Source organism: Seriola aureovittata, chromosome 2 (assembly GCF_021018895.1).
Source record: "Seriola aureovittata isolate HTS-2021-v1 ecotype China chromosome 2, ASM2101889v1, whole genome shotgun sequence".
Classification (NCBI taxonomy): Eukaryota; Metazoa; Chordata; class Actinopteri; order Carangiformes; family Carangidae; genus Seriola; species Seriola aureovittata.
The window spans coordinates 4,776,842-4,797,386 of NC_079365.1; the positions used below are offsets into that span (position 1 = coordinate 4,776,842).

Here is a 20,545-nt window from a genome sequence, read left to right on the forward strand (position 1 = left end):
TTGTTCCCTTAAATAAATGCATGATACAAATGGGGATAATGGCGCACACTTTAGTACCGTCTCTCCTCAAAGGCCTTCATTGTGTTGCTTTTGGCCGCAATCACAAAAAGAGGCAGAAGTAGTCCAGAGCCTGAGGAAGAAGTTTAACCCTGACTTCTTCTCACCTCCACATACCTGGCCCACTGCTGCAGGAAGTGAGTGCGCTTGTGCAATTGTCAGTTTCTCAATGCTATAAAAACTGTTGGATGCAGGCCTCTCAGTGTCAACGTTGGAGAGGTGTGAGGGAAGAGAGCTGACTTCATGTGAAGTGTACAGATCCCATGCATGGTCACATACAGTGAAGGATGCAAACCCAGCCTTACATTACTGACATTAGTTTATATGAATACAAAATGTTTGTAATGTCACTTTTCTGGACCATTATACAACCCAGAGCCTGTACTGCTCAGTCTGCACTCATCACACTTTAGCTTCTGCAGAGTATATTTTATCTGCAACCTGTGATAATGGCACATTATTATCATCATCATCATCATCATCATCATCATCATCATCATCATCATCATCATCATCAATAAAAAATGATACGAATAACGAAGTGACACAGAAATTTCCTCTTAAATTATTCTCCAAATCCAAATATCTCTTCACCCATTGCAGGTTCATTTGTAGGATAATATTCTTCTTTGTCTCCTGACTTTTGGGGATGTTGGTGTTGTTGGTGAACTGGCATATCATCATTTGCACAACCTTGCGTACCAATAGTAAGACAAAATAAGACATTTTTGACAAGTTACACAATAATACGCAGGATCGATCGCAACTTCTATTAAACCAGACTCTTCATTCACAGCACACAGGCCTTGGCGACCATGTTATTCTAATGTGGACTTTCTCTTAGTAAACCGTGTTGATTCTGGTTGATCCAGTTAGTGGGTGTTTCCTTTGTCAACTAAACATTCACAACTTGTCTTTTTTACCATGTTATGTTGGGTTTGATCTGTTGATCAGACAAGACAAGTGATTTGACGATGTCACATCAGGCCTCTGCGAATCTGAGATTGTTCACAATTCTGTGACATTTTATGCACAGAAGAATTCATTTATAGATTGAAAAAAACGTATCAGGTGAATGTGTAATGAAAATCATCTTATAGGTGTCAACTTGAACTCAGTAGATGTAGTAATCTAACTAAACAATCTATATGAATTGAAGTAAATGTTATGAGGAAAGTAAGGTAATTATGGGGGATGGAAATGGGTAAAATATTAATTCCTGGTGTAGATTTTCAAGTTCACCACATATTCAGCTCGGGTAGACGTGTGTACAATTGGAGGGGGTGTGTGTCCACGCTCGGCAAAGTAAACACAGTGGTGTGTTCGGCTGATCGCTGGCGTTTAGAGGCTCTACTAAGTGGCACCTGGTCACTGCCAAAACAAACAAAACTCTGTGTGTGTGTGTGTGTGTGTGTGTGTATGCGAGGCGCATGTGCGTCTGTGCGCACACACGTGGGCGAGTGTGTTGCTGCTAAGTGCCACTGTGTGTCGGCCAAAACAAACAGGCTTAATGAGAAACAGCTCTTGGGATAGGGAGAGAGAAAGTGAGAGAGAGAGGGAGAGAGGGAGAGAGAGAGAGAGAGAGAGAGAGAGAGAGAGAGAGCGATGGAGGAGACCTGGCCAGGCCAAACACACTGACCCCGCTGTCTCTCTCACATGGACTTAAAGGATACACTGTTCCCCTCTGTCCTCCCCCTATAGCACGGCCATCACCTTCATCAGCCTCACCCCTCTCTCTCTCTCTCTCTCTCTCTCTCTCCTCCACGCTCCTTCCTGTCCCCCGGCTCTCACCCCTCTATTCACCGCTGAGGTGTGAGGGCGAAGGGGGTGATAGGAGGAGGGTCGGGGGGTGTGTACGAGGTGAGTAAACGCAATTAGAGGTACATTTGTAACTGTGTGTGGGAAACACAAGGGCAGTTATGGTGAACGGGGTCGTCTGCAGATGCACTGGCTCAGCAGCTGTCCGCACACAGACACACACTCTTTTAATACTCATACTTGACATGGAAGGGTTGATAAATACAGATGTTGCACTGAATATACATCTGTTATTCATGGTTGACAGGGGATAATAGGGTTGTTGATCACTGTACTGTACTGCAGGACAGGTGGAGACTTTGTGATGTTTGTGAAGGAGTCAGGGAACATGTTCATGTTATAAACTGTACACCAGCCACTCAGCGGTGGAGCAAGTGTGTAGAACAGATCTTGCTGTCTTGTGTGTTTGATGTTGTATTGTCATGGATTGATTGATGAACAGGTGCTGACGGACATTTCTGGAGTTGGTACTGAAAAAGTCATGAGTAATTTATTGTGTGTGAGAGCAGCTGATGGACTAAAGCGGCTCTTGTGATGATGCCATATGGATGTCAAAGTGTTGCATTGTCAGCGTATATCATCAACATATCACACACATTTTTTTCCCTGTTTTTTTCTGATACTGAAGAAGTTGGAAATTCCTCCATAGAGGCTGTTTTTGTGTCGTGGTTTGTAATAATAAGATTTAAACATGAACCTTCATTGCTTCGGACTAGATCTCCTCAGGTTGTAGCAGCCACACAGCGGCCTGCTTCACAGCACAAGAGCCAACACATGAGCTTTCCTGCTGAAGCCTCCTTCTTATTGCACTTACAAACATGCGCACATCTTGTCCTGCAACTTATTTTGTTGAACAAGCCACAAAACAAACAAACATTCAGCTGGGAAAAGTGTGACGCGAACACCAGTTTGCAACGCAAACTAATGAGTGAATCCAGCAAATCCAGGTAAACAGTAGAACTACACTGTTCACAACCCTGCACCCCAGCTCCATCCACTTATACGCCATTCACACTGACACGGTGACGCAGGTTAAATCTGCATTGGCGGTCAGTCTGGAAGGGTCCAGGGTCGTCAGCTGACCCTGCTCTCCATCAGGGCTGAACACAGAGCAGCCTTGACGGACTGGCTTCACGACCAGAAATGGAAATAGATTAAATTATACCAGCATTTAAATGTCATTTAGCCGTCCCTCTCCCGGGCGATCGAGAGAGTGAGAGACAGAGGGGTGAAAGCAAAACTTCACTATTATCTGCTAATTATTTGATCTAATTCAAATAATATCAGTGTTTCAGACTGGAGCCTGCGCCGGCAGTGAGACGCAGGATGACAGATGTCTGTGTGAACAGGTCCAACGAGGTGACCCACATCACATGCAGGTCTGCTGTCTGACTGAGGCGTTAGTGGTCTCAGAGGGTGAAATCAATGAGAGGGCTAATGGTGCTCCAAACACAGCCTAGGTCTTTTCCCGCCAATCAATCAGCCAATCAGCTGTGTATAATGAATATAGGCTAATGAATGAATGAATGAACAATGCTGTGTGTTCTATGCTAATCATACTATTTTTAATAGGTCTACCATTCCAACAACAGTAACAATGTACAAACAATTATACATCAATAAAGAAATATAATAAGAAATCAAACAAATATAAATTATAGATCAAATTCATTACACACGGGTCGAGTTTTCACAGCTGTTGAGTTTGTGTTTCCACTATGTCCAGGCAGGATTTTAAGTTAGGGTTGCTTAAATGCTTGCTTATATTTATTTTTAAAAAAGTTATGAAGGTTGTACTAACATTGTTCAACTAAAAATACAATCCCCAAAAAATGACTTATAGTTTCATCAATGGACCAGTGTAGTGTGTGTGTGTGTGTGTGTGTGTGTGTGTGTGTGTGTGTGTGTGTGTGTGTGTGTGTGTGTGTGTGTTTGTGTGTGTGTGTGACTGAGTCTGTTTTGTTATGTGAGCGAGTGGAGGAGGAGACAGGGGATTAAGGTCTAAAGTCTCTCAGTCTCCAGGAACATCCTGATGCTGAGGGGAGGGGGCGGGACTCGCTCCTTCAACACAGATGTTTTGGGATTCGGTGGACGTCAGGACGTCCCCTCAGCGTTTGCATGGAGACACTATTATCTCTGAGGGGATGGCCGTGGGTCACTCAGTGTAGCAAAGCACTGACAGATTCTGTTGTTTCAACAGCAACCTCTGAATCATCATCGTCAGAGAAATTCTTTAGTTGAAAGTAAAATGAAATCTGTTGTTGTTTATGTGATTTACCTCCATCATTTGTGTAACTGGTTATAAACTTAATATATTTCTGATATCAGCTCTAATTAACAGAACATGCCATAATCACACTTATGGGCATCAGGATGATTCGACACTTCACCAGAGTTTAGAAATGAAACTTAGACTTGGTCTCTGCTTAAATCACAAGTTCAAGTCAGGACTGCTTGGACTAGGACTCGAGGACTTGAGATGTGCTCATTGATCAGTTTAATGCAAGTCAGACTGTTTCACCAAATTAAGACTGACTCATTTTAAGCCAAACACATTAGACACCCTACCTCCAGGCTAACTCTGGTCTGAGACCAATGCTACCATGGTAACAATCAGTGACACCAGCAATGAGAAGGGAAAGAGTTTCTAGAGATCGCAGAGATCAGATTTTTTTTATTGTTACACTCTCCCAAGAATAAACGTCCTTGTAACTGTTGAATTCTTCCAGAAGACAAACATGTTCTGCTGGGGTAAACAGAGGTGATCAGTTGGATGAGATTCCTAGGTCAGCCGTTTTTTTTATTTTGTAAAAAGTCTTCATTTACCCAGAATTCATTGTACCACAGTCCAGCTTAAGATAGTCAAGAACTAAACAGCTTTGTGCAGCAAATTAATTCAGACATCTGTCTAAAGTCTGACTATTTGTTATATCTCAGTCATAGTCGAAGTCTGTCTCTGTGAAACCGGCCCCTGGACTTTCCCTAAAACAGCTCTGCATGTCACTGTCCATTAAATAGATGATGGGATGTTTTATCATCATTAACACCCTCTGTCTTTAACCCCCTTTACACCCAGTGAAAATCTTGTATATTGTGTCATTACCCGGTTTCTCCCATCTCTTCACCACACCCCTCTGCAGATGCTGTTGAGGTGCCCTTGAGCAGCGCCCTCATGTCTCTGTTATTCCTGCCAGCTACCAGCTGAAGCAGAGTGGTGTTAAGGGAACAGGAACCTCAAACACGTCCTGACAGGGTTCAAAGCGTGTATGTCGGTGTGTGTGTGTGTGTGTGTGTGTGTGTGTGTGTGTGCGTGTGTGTGTATGTTGCTGCATCACTCACACTGACCCTCTGCTTGTCAGGTCATATCCGGTCCATATCTTTGCTGGTTGCTTGTTTGCTCTGGCGGCTGCAGGTCTGTTGGGGTTCAGGTGTGAAGAGAGCAACAGAGTGTGTTCACATGTTCATGTCTTGAGTGTGTGTGCATGCGTGAAGGCCTTTGTGTGTATGCGTGCACAGTAAGCGTATGTTTGTGGATGCGTGTGTGTCCAGTTATTTTAGGCACAGTCACCATGGTCGTTTATTTTTAGTCCTGAAAGACTTTGTGTGTGTATGAATATGTACATGTCTATGGGGATCTGTACACACCATGCTTACGTGTTTGTGTGTGTGTGAGTGTGTGTGTGTGTGTGTGTGAGTGTGCGTGTGTGTGTGTGTGTGTGTGTGTGTGTGTGTGTGTGTGTGTGTGTGCGTGTGTTTGCGTGCGTGCGTGCTGTCTATGTGTGTGTGTGTGTGATTTTTGGCAGTGGCCTGGCGAGCTGGATTAGGAGGTTGTGGTGAGTTTGTGTGTTCAGGGCCGCTGGTGTGAAAGAGCAGTCAGAGCTGTGCTTCCCCCTGGAGAGAGAGTTTAATTTAGAAGAACAAGGCTCCTAACACACACTTGTGCCGCTGCCGTCTCCCTGGCCCGTCTCTCCACACCTCATCCCTCCCCTCTCCAGCCCTCTCTGCCACTCTATAAAACTTTAACCATCTCTCCATCTTCTCCTCCCTCGCTTCTCAACCTTTTCATGTCTTTTCCTCCTCGCTCTCTAACACTCCTCTGCTCTGCTCCAGTCTGACTGTAGCATCAGATAGTGAGGTTTCCACTCACCGCTCAAAACCTCTCATCTGCTTTATTAGCTATTACCGTGTTGGTTAATATAATGAAGCGTGTGTTTGGTCCTTGGTTGAATCATGGGCCTCGTGAAAAGCATCTTAATGTTGAGATGATCTTAGCTCACAGACTTTAGGCAACTTAAGACTGTGCGACAACAAAGTTCAAGTTTCTTGCGTGTCACAGTGAGTGAGATGGGTCGAATAAAAACTTGGGCTGTGTCCGAAATCACTCACTCCTCCCTATGTAGTCCACTATACAACAGTTATTTCCAAACAAGTAATTTGATTGGACGAGAGGCAGTCCACCAGCACTGGGACTTTTAACTACATGTATCACTCCGCTTCACAGGTGTTCTATTAACCGTAAATTAGTATTAAATTAACGGTCGTTATCTTTCTTAGATTGTAACAAACTTAACAAAGATGAAAACATTTTCAGAAATAACATTTGAATTAAATGATGTGTGGTGGACAGAAGAGGATGAAGGGAAGAAGCCTGGATATTTCAGCTCACACCTGAGGCATAACCATGTGCTTAACCTTATAGCGTGTTCGCCATTTTGTATTGCTGTCTGAATGTATAATGAGAATTTTTTCAGTCAGTAAAGACTTTTGAATTTTGAATGAGCAAAGCTTTAATGCTGTGTACAAAACTAGGAAAGTAAAAGGTGACAGTGTCTTTGGCGATTAGACCCTGCTGTGATGTCATCATTATATTGGAGAGGGGAAATGAAATGATGAGGAGAACGATGAGGATGGATTCAGATGGGTTCAACCAGGACGCTGCTTGATTGGGATTGTGGAGAAATCTGATAGGCTGATGCCCATGGTCAGCTGATTATGGGGAGCAGAGAGAGAGGGGAAGTGTAAAGGAGATGAGACGTAGAGATAGTCTTCCTGACTGAATTTATGCCAAGCTTTATTATAATATAGTGGACTCTTAGTATCCCATAATGCATTGTTAAAAGTGGTGTACAACCGATAGACACCTACCAAGCAATAGACCATCATGCATTGCGCTTGAAAGGAGTCCTGAGACATGCATAGCACCAAGAACAAGACATTCAATCAATAATAATGGCTCTGATCTTTGTCTCAGTTCTTATCATGTAAAGTTCCTTCTTAGAAAGACCGATCAGGATTTAGCAACACTTAAATCAAAGTGAAATGACAGTTGTGGGGCTGTTTGCTTATGTTGTCAATCAGATGTGATCAAACCAGACACACAGGTTTTTGAGTATGAAACTCTTTTGTTCACAACTTTAACATTTGTTGATATAGTCTTGGATATTTCATGTTAAGGAGAATTACTACAAGTTTGAAACCAGATTTACAGGGGATTTATTTGACAATAAATCTACCATTTCTCATGTAAAATGCCAATCTTTAAATCCTCCACACACTTTGGTTGATTGGTTGTCACTGATAGACGTCCCAGAGCTTAACTGTCCCTGCTGTTTGTTTAATATCACTTAACCACATGAAAGTACGGCATATAAAGCCAGCGTGTTGACTCTCCCCCTCTTCACCTCACCTGCACAGTATTAACAACATCTCAGCTGGCTCATTACAGTGCCATGCAGTCGCTCATTGCACCTGCACCACCTTCTTCCTGCGATTTGTTGCTAAGTTTGGTTCAGTCATCACTGCGGCTGTTTGCGCTTTCTCTCTTCCCAGAAATCGCTTGTCAATCAGGCAAGCGTGGTCAGCACTGTGACGTCTTTCACCTTGGATTTTTCTGTGGGTGGCGCGCTTTTCTGACAGCTGATGACTCGCTAACTGCCCCAGTTGGTCTGCTGTTTAATTCAAATAAACTAAAACATACAGTTACCTTCCTCAACTCTGGGGGATTATGGCAGCTAATTTAAAAGATGTCATGAGCTATATTGAGTCAAAATAACTTGTGGGTTGTATAAATCAGCAAAGCAGACAAAAAAAAAAGTTTGAGATTATCATTAAAATACCTGGAATTGCAGCTTTTAGAGGCAGCGTTTTCAACCAAAAGTTATGTGGGTTGAGGGACCACATTTAACCCCTGCTGTTGATTGCCAGGTTTTATGTAAGTGTGTTTTTCCTTTATGCTGCTGAGCATATGGAGCAGCAGGTCTGGCTGTTGTCTGCAGCGTTCAGCAGAAGTTGTTCTTGGCAGGATATTATTCCAAGGGAGAGCGCTCTCCTGTAGTTGGAGGATAAATCCAGGTAAACCGTTGGTATGCCGCACGATAAATCTCTGTGGCGTAGCTCTGCCAGAGGGCACACATGCATACATTCAGCGCTCAAGTTCACAACAACACCGGAGACTTCCAGTGCTGTCAGGTAGTTTGGTCTGAGAGGACGATTTTCCTCACTTCATATGTGAGAGTGTTTAGTTATCCTGTCCCTTCATAATGACTGTTTTTGTTTCTGAGGTGATAAATGTGTTCTGGACCACCCTTCAGCTGGTGTCAGGCTCACTCCTCGCCCAGCTGATTTATGCACTAAAGAGGTGCCCTGAGGGGAGTCTGTGCAGTATGTGTGTGTGTGTGTGTGTGTGTGTGTGTGTGTGTGTATGGTCTGAGTAACGCTTATCAGTTCTGCTCTAAATCAAATGTGAAAATGCAGGGAAAAGACTTAGAAAACAGTTTGACTGTTTAAAATTCCTCTTTGCCCTCTAAGCAGGTGTCAGGGGGTCAGGCTTAGTGACACTAAAGACTTCAACGGGATTAGTTCATCAGAGGCTCTCCTGTCAAACTCCTCTCCTTCCTGAATACACCTTCACTATCAGATACACACATCACATTAATGTTGAATGATGTCACATGCCTAAAATATCTTTGTTAATTTTAAACTCATTTACTTTAATACATAGATGTATAACTGGACTGTTATACAAGGGCGACATCTTGTGGTCAGACCTGGTTGAAGGTGGACTGTCAAGAAGAGATGACTGCGGTAATCCTGAAGCTGGTCAAACTGTTATCTAAACTGACTAAAATATTACTTTCAGTATCTTGTGTCTGAGGAAATTGACTGGATCTCTGCGTCAACAGTTAGTTTGTAGACTGAAACAATATCACTTGAGTGACTACAATTATACTTCTTTGCTGCTTTTTTGTAGAAACTTCTCAATCTCCCTCCACACTGGTTGACAAACAGTATTTTTTGACCCGAAATGGTAATCATCCCCCTAACTTATAGATACACAATTTATGTGGAATGCCAGTAATGCCCTCTGTTACTCTCATTGCAAAATTAAAAAGATGCAGGTTATTTATAATCTGAAATACATAAGTGCACAAAAAGCATGTTAGTAATTAAACCAAATTGTTAATTTGGGCAGTACAAAACATTCTTATTGAGTCTGATGAAGCATTAAATAATAATACATCTTATTCATAGACTGTAAGTCCATGAACCCTGGAAATTGTGGACAGGAAAGGATGTTTTTAATGAATGTGTCAGTGCCTCGTGTGAAGTGTAAAGAGTTTGAGATACGATCAGACAAGATTATTTGAGTAAATCAGACCTTATAATACAGTGCAACGCCCTATTTATATTTCCTTATTATTTTGATGACAATAGAAAAGGTGAAATGAAAACGCCATCACTTCAGAACACTCGGGGGCGATAATGCGCAGATAAGTTGTCAGTTAACCGCCTTTAGAGGCAGAAGAAGAAGAAACGGAACCGGAACATTTGTACAAACGTCTCAGTATTCAACTCGGATTTGTTTACTGGTGACACATTGGTAACAGCTGTTTTAATCGGCTAGTAGCTAGCTGCAGCCAACTGCCTGGCTAACTTAACATTAAGCCCAAATTAATACTCTCTTTTATATTTCCCGGGTAAGTGTGCCATTATCTGGACTGTCATGTTACCATTGGTGGAATGTTGTTTTATAAAAAGTAAACGGCAGCTAGCTAACATTAGCTAGCTAATATGTGAGTCTTTTGACTAACGTTTAACTACCAAGCATTAATCCGTGACGTTTAGCAGTTGGCTGACTAGAAATAGGTCTTTTTGTTGCTGAGTAGCGTAGATAATTTATCCCAGAAAATACTGTTTACCAGCATTGTTGCTACTGAACATATGGTGTCACTAACTTTACTTAGTGAGAACGAGAAGTTAGCTAACTCGTTAGTAGCGTCACAGTCACAACAAGACACGATTCTGCACGATACTTTCTCTCCTCTTTAACACACTTAACCTACACTCACCATCACATATTTTGATAAATTATTACTACGTTCAGACATTGTTTAAATGCTGTAATTACTGTGTGTGTGCGCCAAGTGGTGTTAATCAAATCAAGGTGTTTGGTTGATGACTTGCATGTAGGATTTACGGTATATATATATTTTTTAAATCTCAGTTTGGTTTTGATAGTTTGTATTTTTACAAATAACCAAGACCCCTTCATTTTACAGTACGGCTGAACAATTAATTGAAATATTAGAATCGCAATATCCAAATCGCAGGAGCTGCAAGTTTAGGTTTTAAGTAAAATGGAGTCACAACAACAAACCATTTTAAATGAAGCATTATGGTCCTACAGAGATGCCATGGCCTACAAATCATATTCCCCACACATAAGGGAACATACTTACTTGGAACAGACCTTAGGAAAAATCACATAATTATTATAATTTTTTTCCGTGAAAATGTAATGCAAAAATGACTAAAACCATAACTAACTAATCACAGTTTTTTTTCAAAATAATAGCAGTATGATTTTTTTTTTTTAATGCAAATCATTCAGCCCTACCTTATTGTAAGTGAGACTGTTAAAAATGTCAACTATCTCTTCTTAAACCTCTCAGGTTGATTGCCAGCATGGAGCCTGCCTGCCGTAAAGACAAGCCAAAGCTGAACTCCACCCCGACCAGAGGAGACAGAGCCAAGCAGAAATCTGCACAGCAGGAGCTCAAACAGAGACAGAGAGCAGAGGTGACAAAGCTCATCACTACTCCATATTTATTTTTAAACCTGACACACATGCACACACATCCAAGGGGAACTTTTTAGTAGTGTGCCAACTGCATTATATTTCATATTGCTTCCCACTCCTGTAAACTCAGCTGTGACTACTTTCCCTGCTTCTTTATTTACAGATTTATGCTCTGAACAAAGTGATGACAGAGTTGGAGCAGCAGCAGTTTGAGGCCTTTTGTAAACAGATGCAGTCACAGGGAGAATAAGAGTCCCACCTCTGCTCTGCCTTCCTCTTTCATCTGGACCAGGACCTGTCGCACTCCAAGAACACCATGTACATACACTGTTACAGACACACTTGTATTTACACTGATATGTGGGTAGAGTTGTGGTGCTGTCTTACTTCTCAAGAAGACTTTGAAAAATATTAACTGTTTTCTGATGATGAATTGGACAATCTTTGTCTCTGATGTTTTAATGACTGGTGTTCCTGACTCAGACACTGAGAACAGGAAGCAGAATTGCAGATTTCATACAGTCACATCAGGTCACTGATATTTCCTCTCCTTTAATATCACCTTCTTTGTAACATTTCAGTAATGGTTAAACTGAGCTTCCATCCTGTTTTTTCATTAGTGTCCAAATTCACATTTACATGTTTCAAGTTGCCCAGATCAAATACACATACTATCTCTGAATGAAAATCACTCAAAGGCACCACAGTGTTGATAACTGAAGAATAGGCCATTTAAAAGCACACTTTGGCAACGCACCCTCCCTCTATATATTTAATTAAAGCTGTATTCAGCGGTTTTTGCTAGTAGACAGAAACCTTCAGACAAAGAGTTTCGATATGTGATGTGAATCCATCACAGTATAACTGGATTTTGTCACATTGGCTAATGTAACTTACACCTCACGAGCATGTGCAACACGAGCATCACACTCAAATCCTTGCTGTTAACCATTTGCATGGGTTCAGTACTCATTCCCTTCTAGCTTTGGACTGGGTCAGAAACTCCTGAGAGAAATATCTGGGTCTGTATTTATCAAGCGTCTCAGAGTAGGAACTCATTCATAACCTGAAACTCTCAGTGTGACACTATTTCTTTTAATCAACTTTCTTAACTTATTAAATCACTCCTATCTCTTAAATGGGGGAGACCTCCAGAGGAGTCGTAGCCTGTTAGGAGGCGAGGTGGCAGGAGAGAACGGTTGCTAATAAGCTTATTGTGACGCAAACTGAAACCAGCGTCCTCACTGCGTTACACTTTTTTGCAACAGGAAAAATGCAACTTTCCAACAGTGATGATTCCGTCAGAACAGACAATTTCAGGCCTGAACTTTGATTAACTGAACTTTGAATAGTGTTCCATCATAAAAACTGTGTATAACTCAGGGCCCTGCAGTGAGAGCAGACTAAAACATTTGCTTGGCTGGATGTCACCTGCTTATTGTTATTAAGGATGTCTCCACTTAATTACAACTGGTAAAATCTGATGTATGATTTTTATATGTTATTTATTCATTTCAAATTAAATGTGGTCATAGTTTTACATTGAATTTCACTCGGAGCGTATACGTTTATTTTTAAGCCACACAAATTACTTGCAACTTTTAGTGGAAACAGCTTAGTAAGTAGTTGTAGACGTTATTCACCAATCCACATAAAACCTAAAAGTGTCACAAAAAATATGTCATAATTTCTTTGCTGTAAAACAGCAACATCACACACACTCTTCCAGGAATAATTGTAGGAAGCTTCTTAGATAACTCTTACTCTGAGGTAGGAGTGTTTGTGATCCCAGGTTCGCTTTCAGTGCGATTCCTATGGATGATTCTGTGATGCTTGAGAAATATGTCCCACATGTTTGGCTTGATAGATGCTGAACTCTCTGCACCAGCAGTGTTACTGTGTCATCTCGTGCCGGGCAGGACACATTCAGCTGGGCTGTTTATCAAGTAAACATTCAGTGTGCAATGAGGCTCAATCAAAAAAGCTGGAGGCTACCTGCCGTGTAGTTGTCTCATGTCAGAAATACATCATAAGATTCATTCTGTCACCTTTGCCACTGAAGCTTCAGTTTGTGATTATAATGCTAACAGCTAAATCACATTTTTGTTGGCTCTTTGTCGGCTCTCTAACACTGGCCATGGTAAAAAAAGATAAAAATGACAGTAAACTGCCAGAATACTGGTTATCACAGCTACTGTTGAAAGACTGTAATTCAAAGACACAACCACTGAGTCTACGGAGGGGTGGCAGAACAAAAGGTAATTCAGTGGTTCATAAATATTGCCTAATGTAGCTTTAATCTAAACAGTGCCCTTAAAATGTCAGTGTTAATGGTGCTCGCTTTGAACACTATCTTGTCAGTGATGTGATGCCAACTGACCTGTATATGAATTTTTACTACATTTTATTGTCAAAGTCACAAGTTTGCAATCTGATTTCTATTTATGGCTGGCGACAGCAAAATATTTATATTGTTTAACACAATATGTCAGCCACTTTCATTTGAGTTATGCAATTTTGATTTAATGAAAATAAAAATGAGTTTTTCAAGAATGTTTGTTTTTTGTTTGATGGTGTCTGTAAAACTGATGAGGTCATGCACTCCTTAGTAACTTTGGAGCCCTGTTCATAAAATGTAGTTTAACTAATTAAGCTGACAAGCTTTTATTAGGCTTAAATTGTTATTCATATTGTTGAGATTCATCAGATCAAGCCACATTTTTCCCGTCTTCAACTGTGCACTTGGCTGACGAGTGGAACCCGACATGGTCTTCAGCTTGTCGTGCGTTCTGAGAAGCTTTTCCGCTCAGCGTAGTTGTAAACAGTGGTTATCTGAGTTAGTTAGTTCTGTCAGCTTCAACCATGTCTGCCCATTCTCCTCTGACCTCTCTCACCAACAGGGCTTTTCTGTCCACAGAGCTGCTGCTGCTGTTGTTGGCTGCATTCTGAGTAAAAACTGTACAGTCTGTTTTGTATGAAAATCAGCTGTTTCTAAATTCTGAAAAACTGTGGATGGCACAGGGAACTAAAGTATCATTTTCTGTGATACGATCTATAATATAAACTGCTGCCCCAAAAATAAAGAATTGAAAAAAAAAGAAAATCAGCTGTTTCAGAAAAACTCAAACCATTTGACACCAACAATCATACCACAGTCAAAGTCACTGAGATCACATGCTTTTTCCTCATTCTGATGTTTGATGTGAACATTAACTGAAGCTCCTGACCTGGATCTGCAGGAGCACTCTGCTGCCACATGATTGGCTGATTGGATAATAGCATGAATAAGCAGGTGTTCCTAATAAGGTGCTTGGTGAGTGTCTGAGTTACAGCACCATTGTACTGTAATTGAGAGCCATTGTGACATCATGTCTACTTCATATATGACATATGCTCTGACTAACATCTTCATCCACCCGCATGAGGACAAACCACAACCACAAACCACTGAGGCCTGTGCAGCAACAGTAACAGTCATCTTGGGGTGAGAGGTCACATTCAGATCTTCACGCTCAAGTTCAACTTGACAAAACAGACAGTTAAATAGGTGACACTTTATTTCAACCATTTGATTGCTTAAGACACCCCCACCCACCAAACAAGTCGTGTAGTCGAGCCCCACCATCAGCCACTGTGCAGAGGTAGTAGTTTAACAGATCATGATTGTTGTAAGCAGTGATTTTAAAGTTAGTAAAGCCAAGCTGCCTGCCACCATGACAGTGTCTTGTGTGTTTCACAGGTTAGTGAACTGCGACCTTTATTTCCACAGCATGAACAGCAATATATATGTGATACACTGTGCAGCGGCCTTCCAAAGTATCCGGACCCCTTCGCTTTTTGCACACGTTATTGTGTTGTAGATTTAATTGCCCATCAACCTACACTCAATAACCCATAATGACAATGTAAAACATGTTTTTTCCGAATTTACTAAAAAGAAAAAAAGTGAAATCTCTGATTCATAACTTAACTCAGTACTTTGTAGAAGACGTTTTGGCAGCAATTACAGCTTTGAGTGTTCTGGGGTCTATTTGAGTCTTTTTCACAAGCTTTGAACACCGGGATTTGGGCAGTTTATCCCATTCTTTCTAGCAGATCCTTTCAAGCTCCATCAGATTGGTCGGGAGGCGCCTCCGAGCTGCAATCTTCAGGTCTCTCCACAGATGTTCTATAGGGTTTAAGTCTGGACCACTGTGTTGTCTTGGCTGTATGCTTTGGATCATTGTCGCGTTGAATGGTGAACAGTCACCCCAGTCTCTGGTCACATGCACTTTGGAGTAGGTTTTCTTCAATTAAATCTCTCACCAGTGAGAAGCCCCCACAGCCTGGCGTTTCCACCACCGCTGTTCTCCTGCTGTCACTCAAAGCTCAGCCACAGTTTTATCATGGAGGTCTACATAGAGTTCCTTGCACTTCATGACTTGTTTTTTGTGTGTGTGACCTTATGTACATATGTCTATTCAAATCAGTTTACCACAGATGGACTCCGGTCGAGTTCTAGACACATCTCAAGGATAATTAAAGGAGACAGGATGCACCTTTAAGCAGATTTAAGTGTTTTCGACTTGAGCACCACAGGAAAGGGTCTGAATACTGAATACGAGATTAGACATTTGCAAAAATGTCGAAACATTTTTTTTCACTTTGTCATTATGGGATATTTATGTAGAATTAAAATTTACAACAATAAAGTATGTAAAAAATAAAGGGGTGTGAATACTGTCAGAACCCACTCTACAGAGGTGTAAGCTACAGTATCGGTGCAAGGGCAAAGCTGATCCTGTTGAAACCTGGAAGCCTTCAGTCCGTCACTCTGGTGCCCTCATATTACACTAGTTCTCTCCTCTCACTCTGTTTTCCCCTCCATCACACTTCAATAGTGACAGAGCTCCCGGTGACCCGCACTCCAAACCAGCCATCCCAGTACTTGGTGTCTTGTCCTCCGTGTTCAAAGGAGATGAAACGCAATCCGGTGCCGTATTCAGAAAACGTATGGCTGACCTGGAGTTCACACAGAGACAGAAAACCACTGTTATCTGTACAGTCGGGTGTGGACCCTGCGGGGCGTCCCCACATGTCTCTTCGCTGTGTACCTGTTTCCACGAGCAGTCATCAGACTCGGGGTTGAGAGTCACCGGCTCAGGTTTGAACTCCTGTATGACCTCCCTGTTCTCATCCAGCAGACACACGGTCATTTGGTAAGTGCAGCCGCAGTCTGTCCTCCCACAGTACCTGCAGGATGAGCCACACATTAACCAGTGACACTTTAAAGGGGGTGTCTACATGTCTGTCAGTCCACCGCTGGCTTACCAGTCCTCCACTGTGACGGCAGGCTGAGCATCCAGCTGTTCAGAGCTGTAACCCTCCAACAACAAGTCGATCACCTGTCTCTTCAGACACAGCCTAGGACACACATTTTTCACAAACTGTGAAGACTGCATGGGACTGATATGAAAACAGTCTTATCATGTATATGTATAAATATATATTATCCATATTAAATATAAATGAATAGAATAGAAATTATAAAACATACCAGGGTAGTAGTAACATTAAAATGATGGATGATAAGGGATTTTATTGTTATCCTTCACTTTTGTCATCTTGAAAAAACAAACGATAAACTGAACTGGAAAAAATAAAAAATAATAAAATAATATAAGAAAGCTCCCTCCCTGTTGAGTATATGGTTTGTTGGCAGCATTCCAGCACTTCTTGTATTCCCATAGTGAGCTCTTAGTGTTTTTTGACCAGATCCAGTCTTAGATCCTGTCTTTTGCCTGCCGATTTTGTACCTTTGCCTTCCTGGACTGACCTCCTGTGAACCGACTACTTGACTGTTACTGCTTTACCCCCGCGTACGAGTCTGCATCTGAGTCCCTGCCTGTGTCAGTTATCACACTTAAGACATTAACTCTAACTACATAACTCTATTAACATAAGTTCAAGCATACTTTTGATTTTATTATGAAACCATCTTCTTCCCTTACATGTGATTTGCTCCATTGTTTGAATTTTCCCTTTTGTGGATGCATGGACATGATATGTGTAGCCATAATTAAGTTGTAATGTTCAAAGCACGATCTTTTCCTAAATCTAACCAAGTAGTTTTGGTGCCCAAACCTAACCAGACATGCACTGATTTATTTAGCATTTAAATTTAGTGGTATAACTACACATACAGTGATAAATACTCACTCATACGAGGTTGCGAAGTACTTAGTCACTCCGTCTTTGCAGAAGTCGTGGCCACAGTCTCCTGGCATGTCCTCCACCTTCCACTGGTTCCCGCCGTTTTCCGTCAGCTCCCAGGAATCCAGCTCCTCTGGGAGGCAAATGCACAGTCTCAAGCTGCCAATTACCATGTCATGTATTCTCTGCTCTGTATGAGTCAAGTTGAATTTTTCTCGTGTGAAAGTTCATTCTTGACTTTTGAAAAAGTTCAATATAATCTTTCTGCAAAGTCTATTTACTGTCTTTTTCCAGAGCAGCAACTACATTTCAAGGGGATTGAGTTGTTCAGTTCTGAAACATCTGAGAAGTACATAAGAAGATCAATACCACTCTGGTATCTGTCTGTGACACCTGGTGGTGAAGTAGTGAGCCTTTTTACGGCTGCTGCTGCTGCTGCTGCTGCTGCTGCTGCTGCTGCTGCTGCTAGGTGATTTTTGTTTGGGCAGGGCCATGCTAGTTCTTTGCCCCTATTTCCAGTCTTTATGCCAAACTAAGCTAACCAGGTGCTGGCTGTAGTTTCATATTTACCATACAGACATGAGAGTGGTATCTCTTTTCTCTAACACTCAGCAAAAAAGTATTAAACAATTCCTTTGAGAGCAAGCACAGATTTAGTTTTGTGTTCAGGAAGCGTAGCAAGAAAATGAATTTAAAGTAAAAGTTTTAGACAATAAAAACACTGTACACTCCATCTACTTCACTGAGTAAAACATCCAGTTACATAGTTGCTGATCCGCTATTGGGAAAATGACTTACCTTCCCCACTGGGATTTGACAGCAGGTTTCTGGCCATGATTACAGCTTATGCAGAGGAGGCAGGACCTGTACAGAGCAACTCAAATCAATAAATCTCTCCACTGCAGTTTCTATCAGGCTGTGTGGTTCACATCCACGAATCACGTCACAGCATTAGACCGGGAGGGTTGCAGGGGGGTTTGAACAATGAGTCTAATGATGGACACAGTATTGGGTCCAGCGGGGTTGAAGAGGTTAAAAATAAAACAGGGGGACCGTGTGTCCCAAACTGGGTCAGGTCACCTCCACAGATTCCAAACCCAAACACTATAATACCCTGACTGCTGACTCACAGCAGTGCAGATGAGGCAAAACCCTCCCTCTGTCCATCCTGAATAGGAGGTATCACAGAGGATCAACCAGTCATCAGATCGGCCAGCAGGAAAACAACATTGGTAGGACATTGCCATAGAAACAATGGTTTCAAGGGGCTAGTTTAATTTCACTATCCTACTTAGGGAGTGTGTATGAATGACATAAAAAGGAATGAGTTATACTTTGTTTTTGTTTTGGCTTTACTTTTTCTAACCACACTGATCACAAACCCTAAAAATGTTCCCTAATTTATGGGTTTCTCATCAGTTTTGTGTCCAGGTCAGTCATAGAACAAGCAATAATAACTACTTTACAAAGTAAAAATATCAGTTTGAATCAATATCTACTTTATCTGAGCCACAGAGAACAGACATGTTCCATGTAAATGCCTCTTAGCTGCATATTCATTCTGCATTTTACTGCTGACTAAAGCTCCAAACACAAACAGCTGAGTCATCTGCCCCTGCAGACTCTTAAAGATGCAGTACGTGCAAATTAATGTCATGCTCAACCATAAATGATACAGCTCAGTTTAAACACATATGACAGAATTTGTTACTCACAGCCCGGGGAAAGTAAGCAAAGTCTTCTGTTTCGTCTCTGTCTCTTTCTCAAACTGACACTTGAGCTCCTCTGCAGGATAACACCCTCGTGACGGAGGCTTTTATAGCCAGGGAGCACACACACACACACACACACACATACACACACACACACACACACACACACATACACACACACATACATACAGTAAAAGGGAGAGGGAGGGAGCGAGAGAGAGGAGGAGAGACAAAAAACACCAGGTTGGGAGGGAGCATCCATCCAGCGGAACTCAGCAGAACCACACATGCACACACTCAGCACAAATCAATCAAATACATCAATAGCAACTGTGGGAGAAAACATTCAGTACTCTTCATCATCAAAGGTCAGAGTTTATTTTGCAACAACTTAACCTGCTGCAAAAAAAAATTGTGGAAGCCTAACTCAAGAGAGAGCTGACCCCCGGGCGCAGAAAACACACACACTTCAGCCAATGTAATAATCACACTAAACTGCCATTTTGTTTCACTTCATTCATTCATGCATAAATTGCTAAAGACAATAAGACATAACAGAATAATCCTCCAGCCTGTTGACCTGTCCTGTTACAAAAAGTTCAGACAGAGGAAGTAGAGCATTTCTCTTTGCATTATGCAAATTTGTCAGTAATGGGAAGTAACTCACTGTGCAGAATGATTAGAGTTTGACACTAAGCTGTTTTCACATTCATCTGCTGACGGGGCAAAGTTTCTCTTCACTCACCTCAAATCTGATTTGTGACATCACAACTTGTGGTCAGATATGAACTTTATACAAGTGTGATGTGAAAGCACTGTGTAGTGGTAGTGTACTGATGTGTACCATCTGCAGAGGGAAGTAATGGGTCACTGAAAAACTTAACTGCTGACTCAAAACATGAGTCATGAGTCATGTGTTAATGTTAATGTGGTAATTCCACTCTGGGTCTGATAAATGTTGTTTTTTTCACACAGTGAAAAACTGACCCAGTTTGAGAGACTACAAACCTTGATTCTCAAATTTTAACCTTGTGACAGCTCTTCTTTATGATCTACAGTCAGTATGTTTAGTTTAACCATAAAGCTTCTGTAAACAAGATTTTTAACTACAATACAGCAGCAAACAACTATTTTCTATGTAAAGATGAGTAATGGCAGCATGAGCAGAGAATGAAGTCACACCCCCTCAGTTTGTGTTTGCCGGTCTGGCAGGATGTGCATGTCAGTGCATGTGAGCCCCTCCTATTCAAACATTAAACCTTCCCACTTTTATAAACACACAGGCTCCACCCACAGGTGAGATGACACAGAATGCAGTATGCAGCGTTCAGGTAAAAGCAACCTTCCAGAATTTCTCCTACTGAAGAAGACACCACGTTTCCATCTAAAAGTCCAAGGCTGAATTTCTTTCCCAGTCTGACTGTGGAGCCAATACTGGTCTGACTTTACCAAGATGGAGAACCTGACAAGCGGCTAAAGGCTCCAGTTTGACTCAACTTTTTGTTAGCTTTTTTGTTAGCTATTTTGTTCTCAGGGTAACTTTATTCACTTGTACTTCTTGTGTGTTTAGTGTCCGCTTTCACTGCGCCTGTAACACCTTGCTTACTGAGCATGTTTTGGTCTGAGATGCTGGTGGGGACAACTGGTGCGACATCTAGTGGCAGTGACCATCATTTACAGAACATAA

The 20,545-nt window shown here is 41.7% G+C and overlaps 2 protein-coding genes across 3 annotated transcripts; one reads left to right on the forward strand and one right to left on the reverse strand.

The window, feature by feature from the left end:
* The first annotated feature begins 9,702 nt into the window (after nucleotides 1–9,702).
* svbp (small vasohibin binding protein) lies at nucleotides 9,703–13,507 on the forward strand. The gene is made up of 3 exons (XM_056403051.1): nucleotides 9,703–9,851; nucleotides 10,827–10,953; nucleotides 11,118–13,507. The coding sequence occupies exons 2-3, from the start codon at nucleotides 10,840–10,842 to the stop codon at nucleotides 11,202–11,204; spliced, it is 201 nt and encodes a 66-aa protein (XP_056259026.1). The 5' UTR covers nucleotides 9,703–9,851; nucleotides 10,827–10,839; the 3' UTR covers nucleotides 11,205–13,507.
* Nucleotides 13,508–14,488: 981 nt separating this feature from the next.
* fbxo2 (F-box protein 2) lies at nucleotides 14,489–19,005 on the reverse strand. 2 transcript variants are annotated; one of them, XM_056403028.1, is made up of 6 exons: nucleotides 18,862–19,005; nucleotides 17,945–18,010; nucleotides 17,153–17,336; nucleotides 16,265–16,357; nucleotides 16,048–16,186; nucleotides 14,489–15,955 (listed from the first exon to the last, which is right to left on the reverse strand). In XM_056403028.1, exons 2-6 carry the CDS (start codon nucleotides 17,979–17,981, stop codon nucleotides 15,821–15,823), a joined length of 588 nt encoding a protein of 195 aa, XP_056259003.1. In that variant the 5' UTR covers nucleotides 17,982–18,010; nucleotides 18,862–19,005; the 3' UTR covers nucleotides 14,489–15,820. The 2 variants fall into 2 exon arrangements, with proteins under 2 accessions (XP_056259003.1, XP_056259012.1); XM_056403037.1 differs by having other exon boundaries at nucleotides 17,153–17,279; nucleotides 18,862–19,003.
* Nucleotides 19,006–20,545: the final 1,540 nt, after the last annotated feature.

Bases quoted from the DNA above. Each gene is read 5' to 3' on its own strand.
- svbp (XM_056403051.1), top strand. From the start codon at position 10,840: ATGGAGCCTGCCTGCCGTAAAGACAAGCCAAAGCTGAACTCCACCCCG. The intron at 10,954-11,117 runs GTGACAAAGCTC...CTTTATTTACAG, and splicing joins AACAGAGACAGAGAGCAGAG to ATTTATGCTCTGAACAAAGT.
- fbxo2 (XM_056403028.1), bottom strand. From the start codon at position 17,981: ATGGCCAGAAACCTGCTGTCAAATCCCAGTGGGGAAG. The intron at 16,358-17,152 runs GTGAGTATTTAT...TGTGTGTCCTAG, and splicing joins TACTTCGCAACCTCGTATGA to GCTGTGTCTGAAGAGACAGG. The intron at 16,187-16,264 runs GTAAGCCAGCGG...CTCATCCTGCAG, and splicing joins GCCGTCACAGTGGAGGACTG to GTACTGTGGGAGGACAGACT.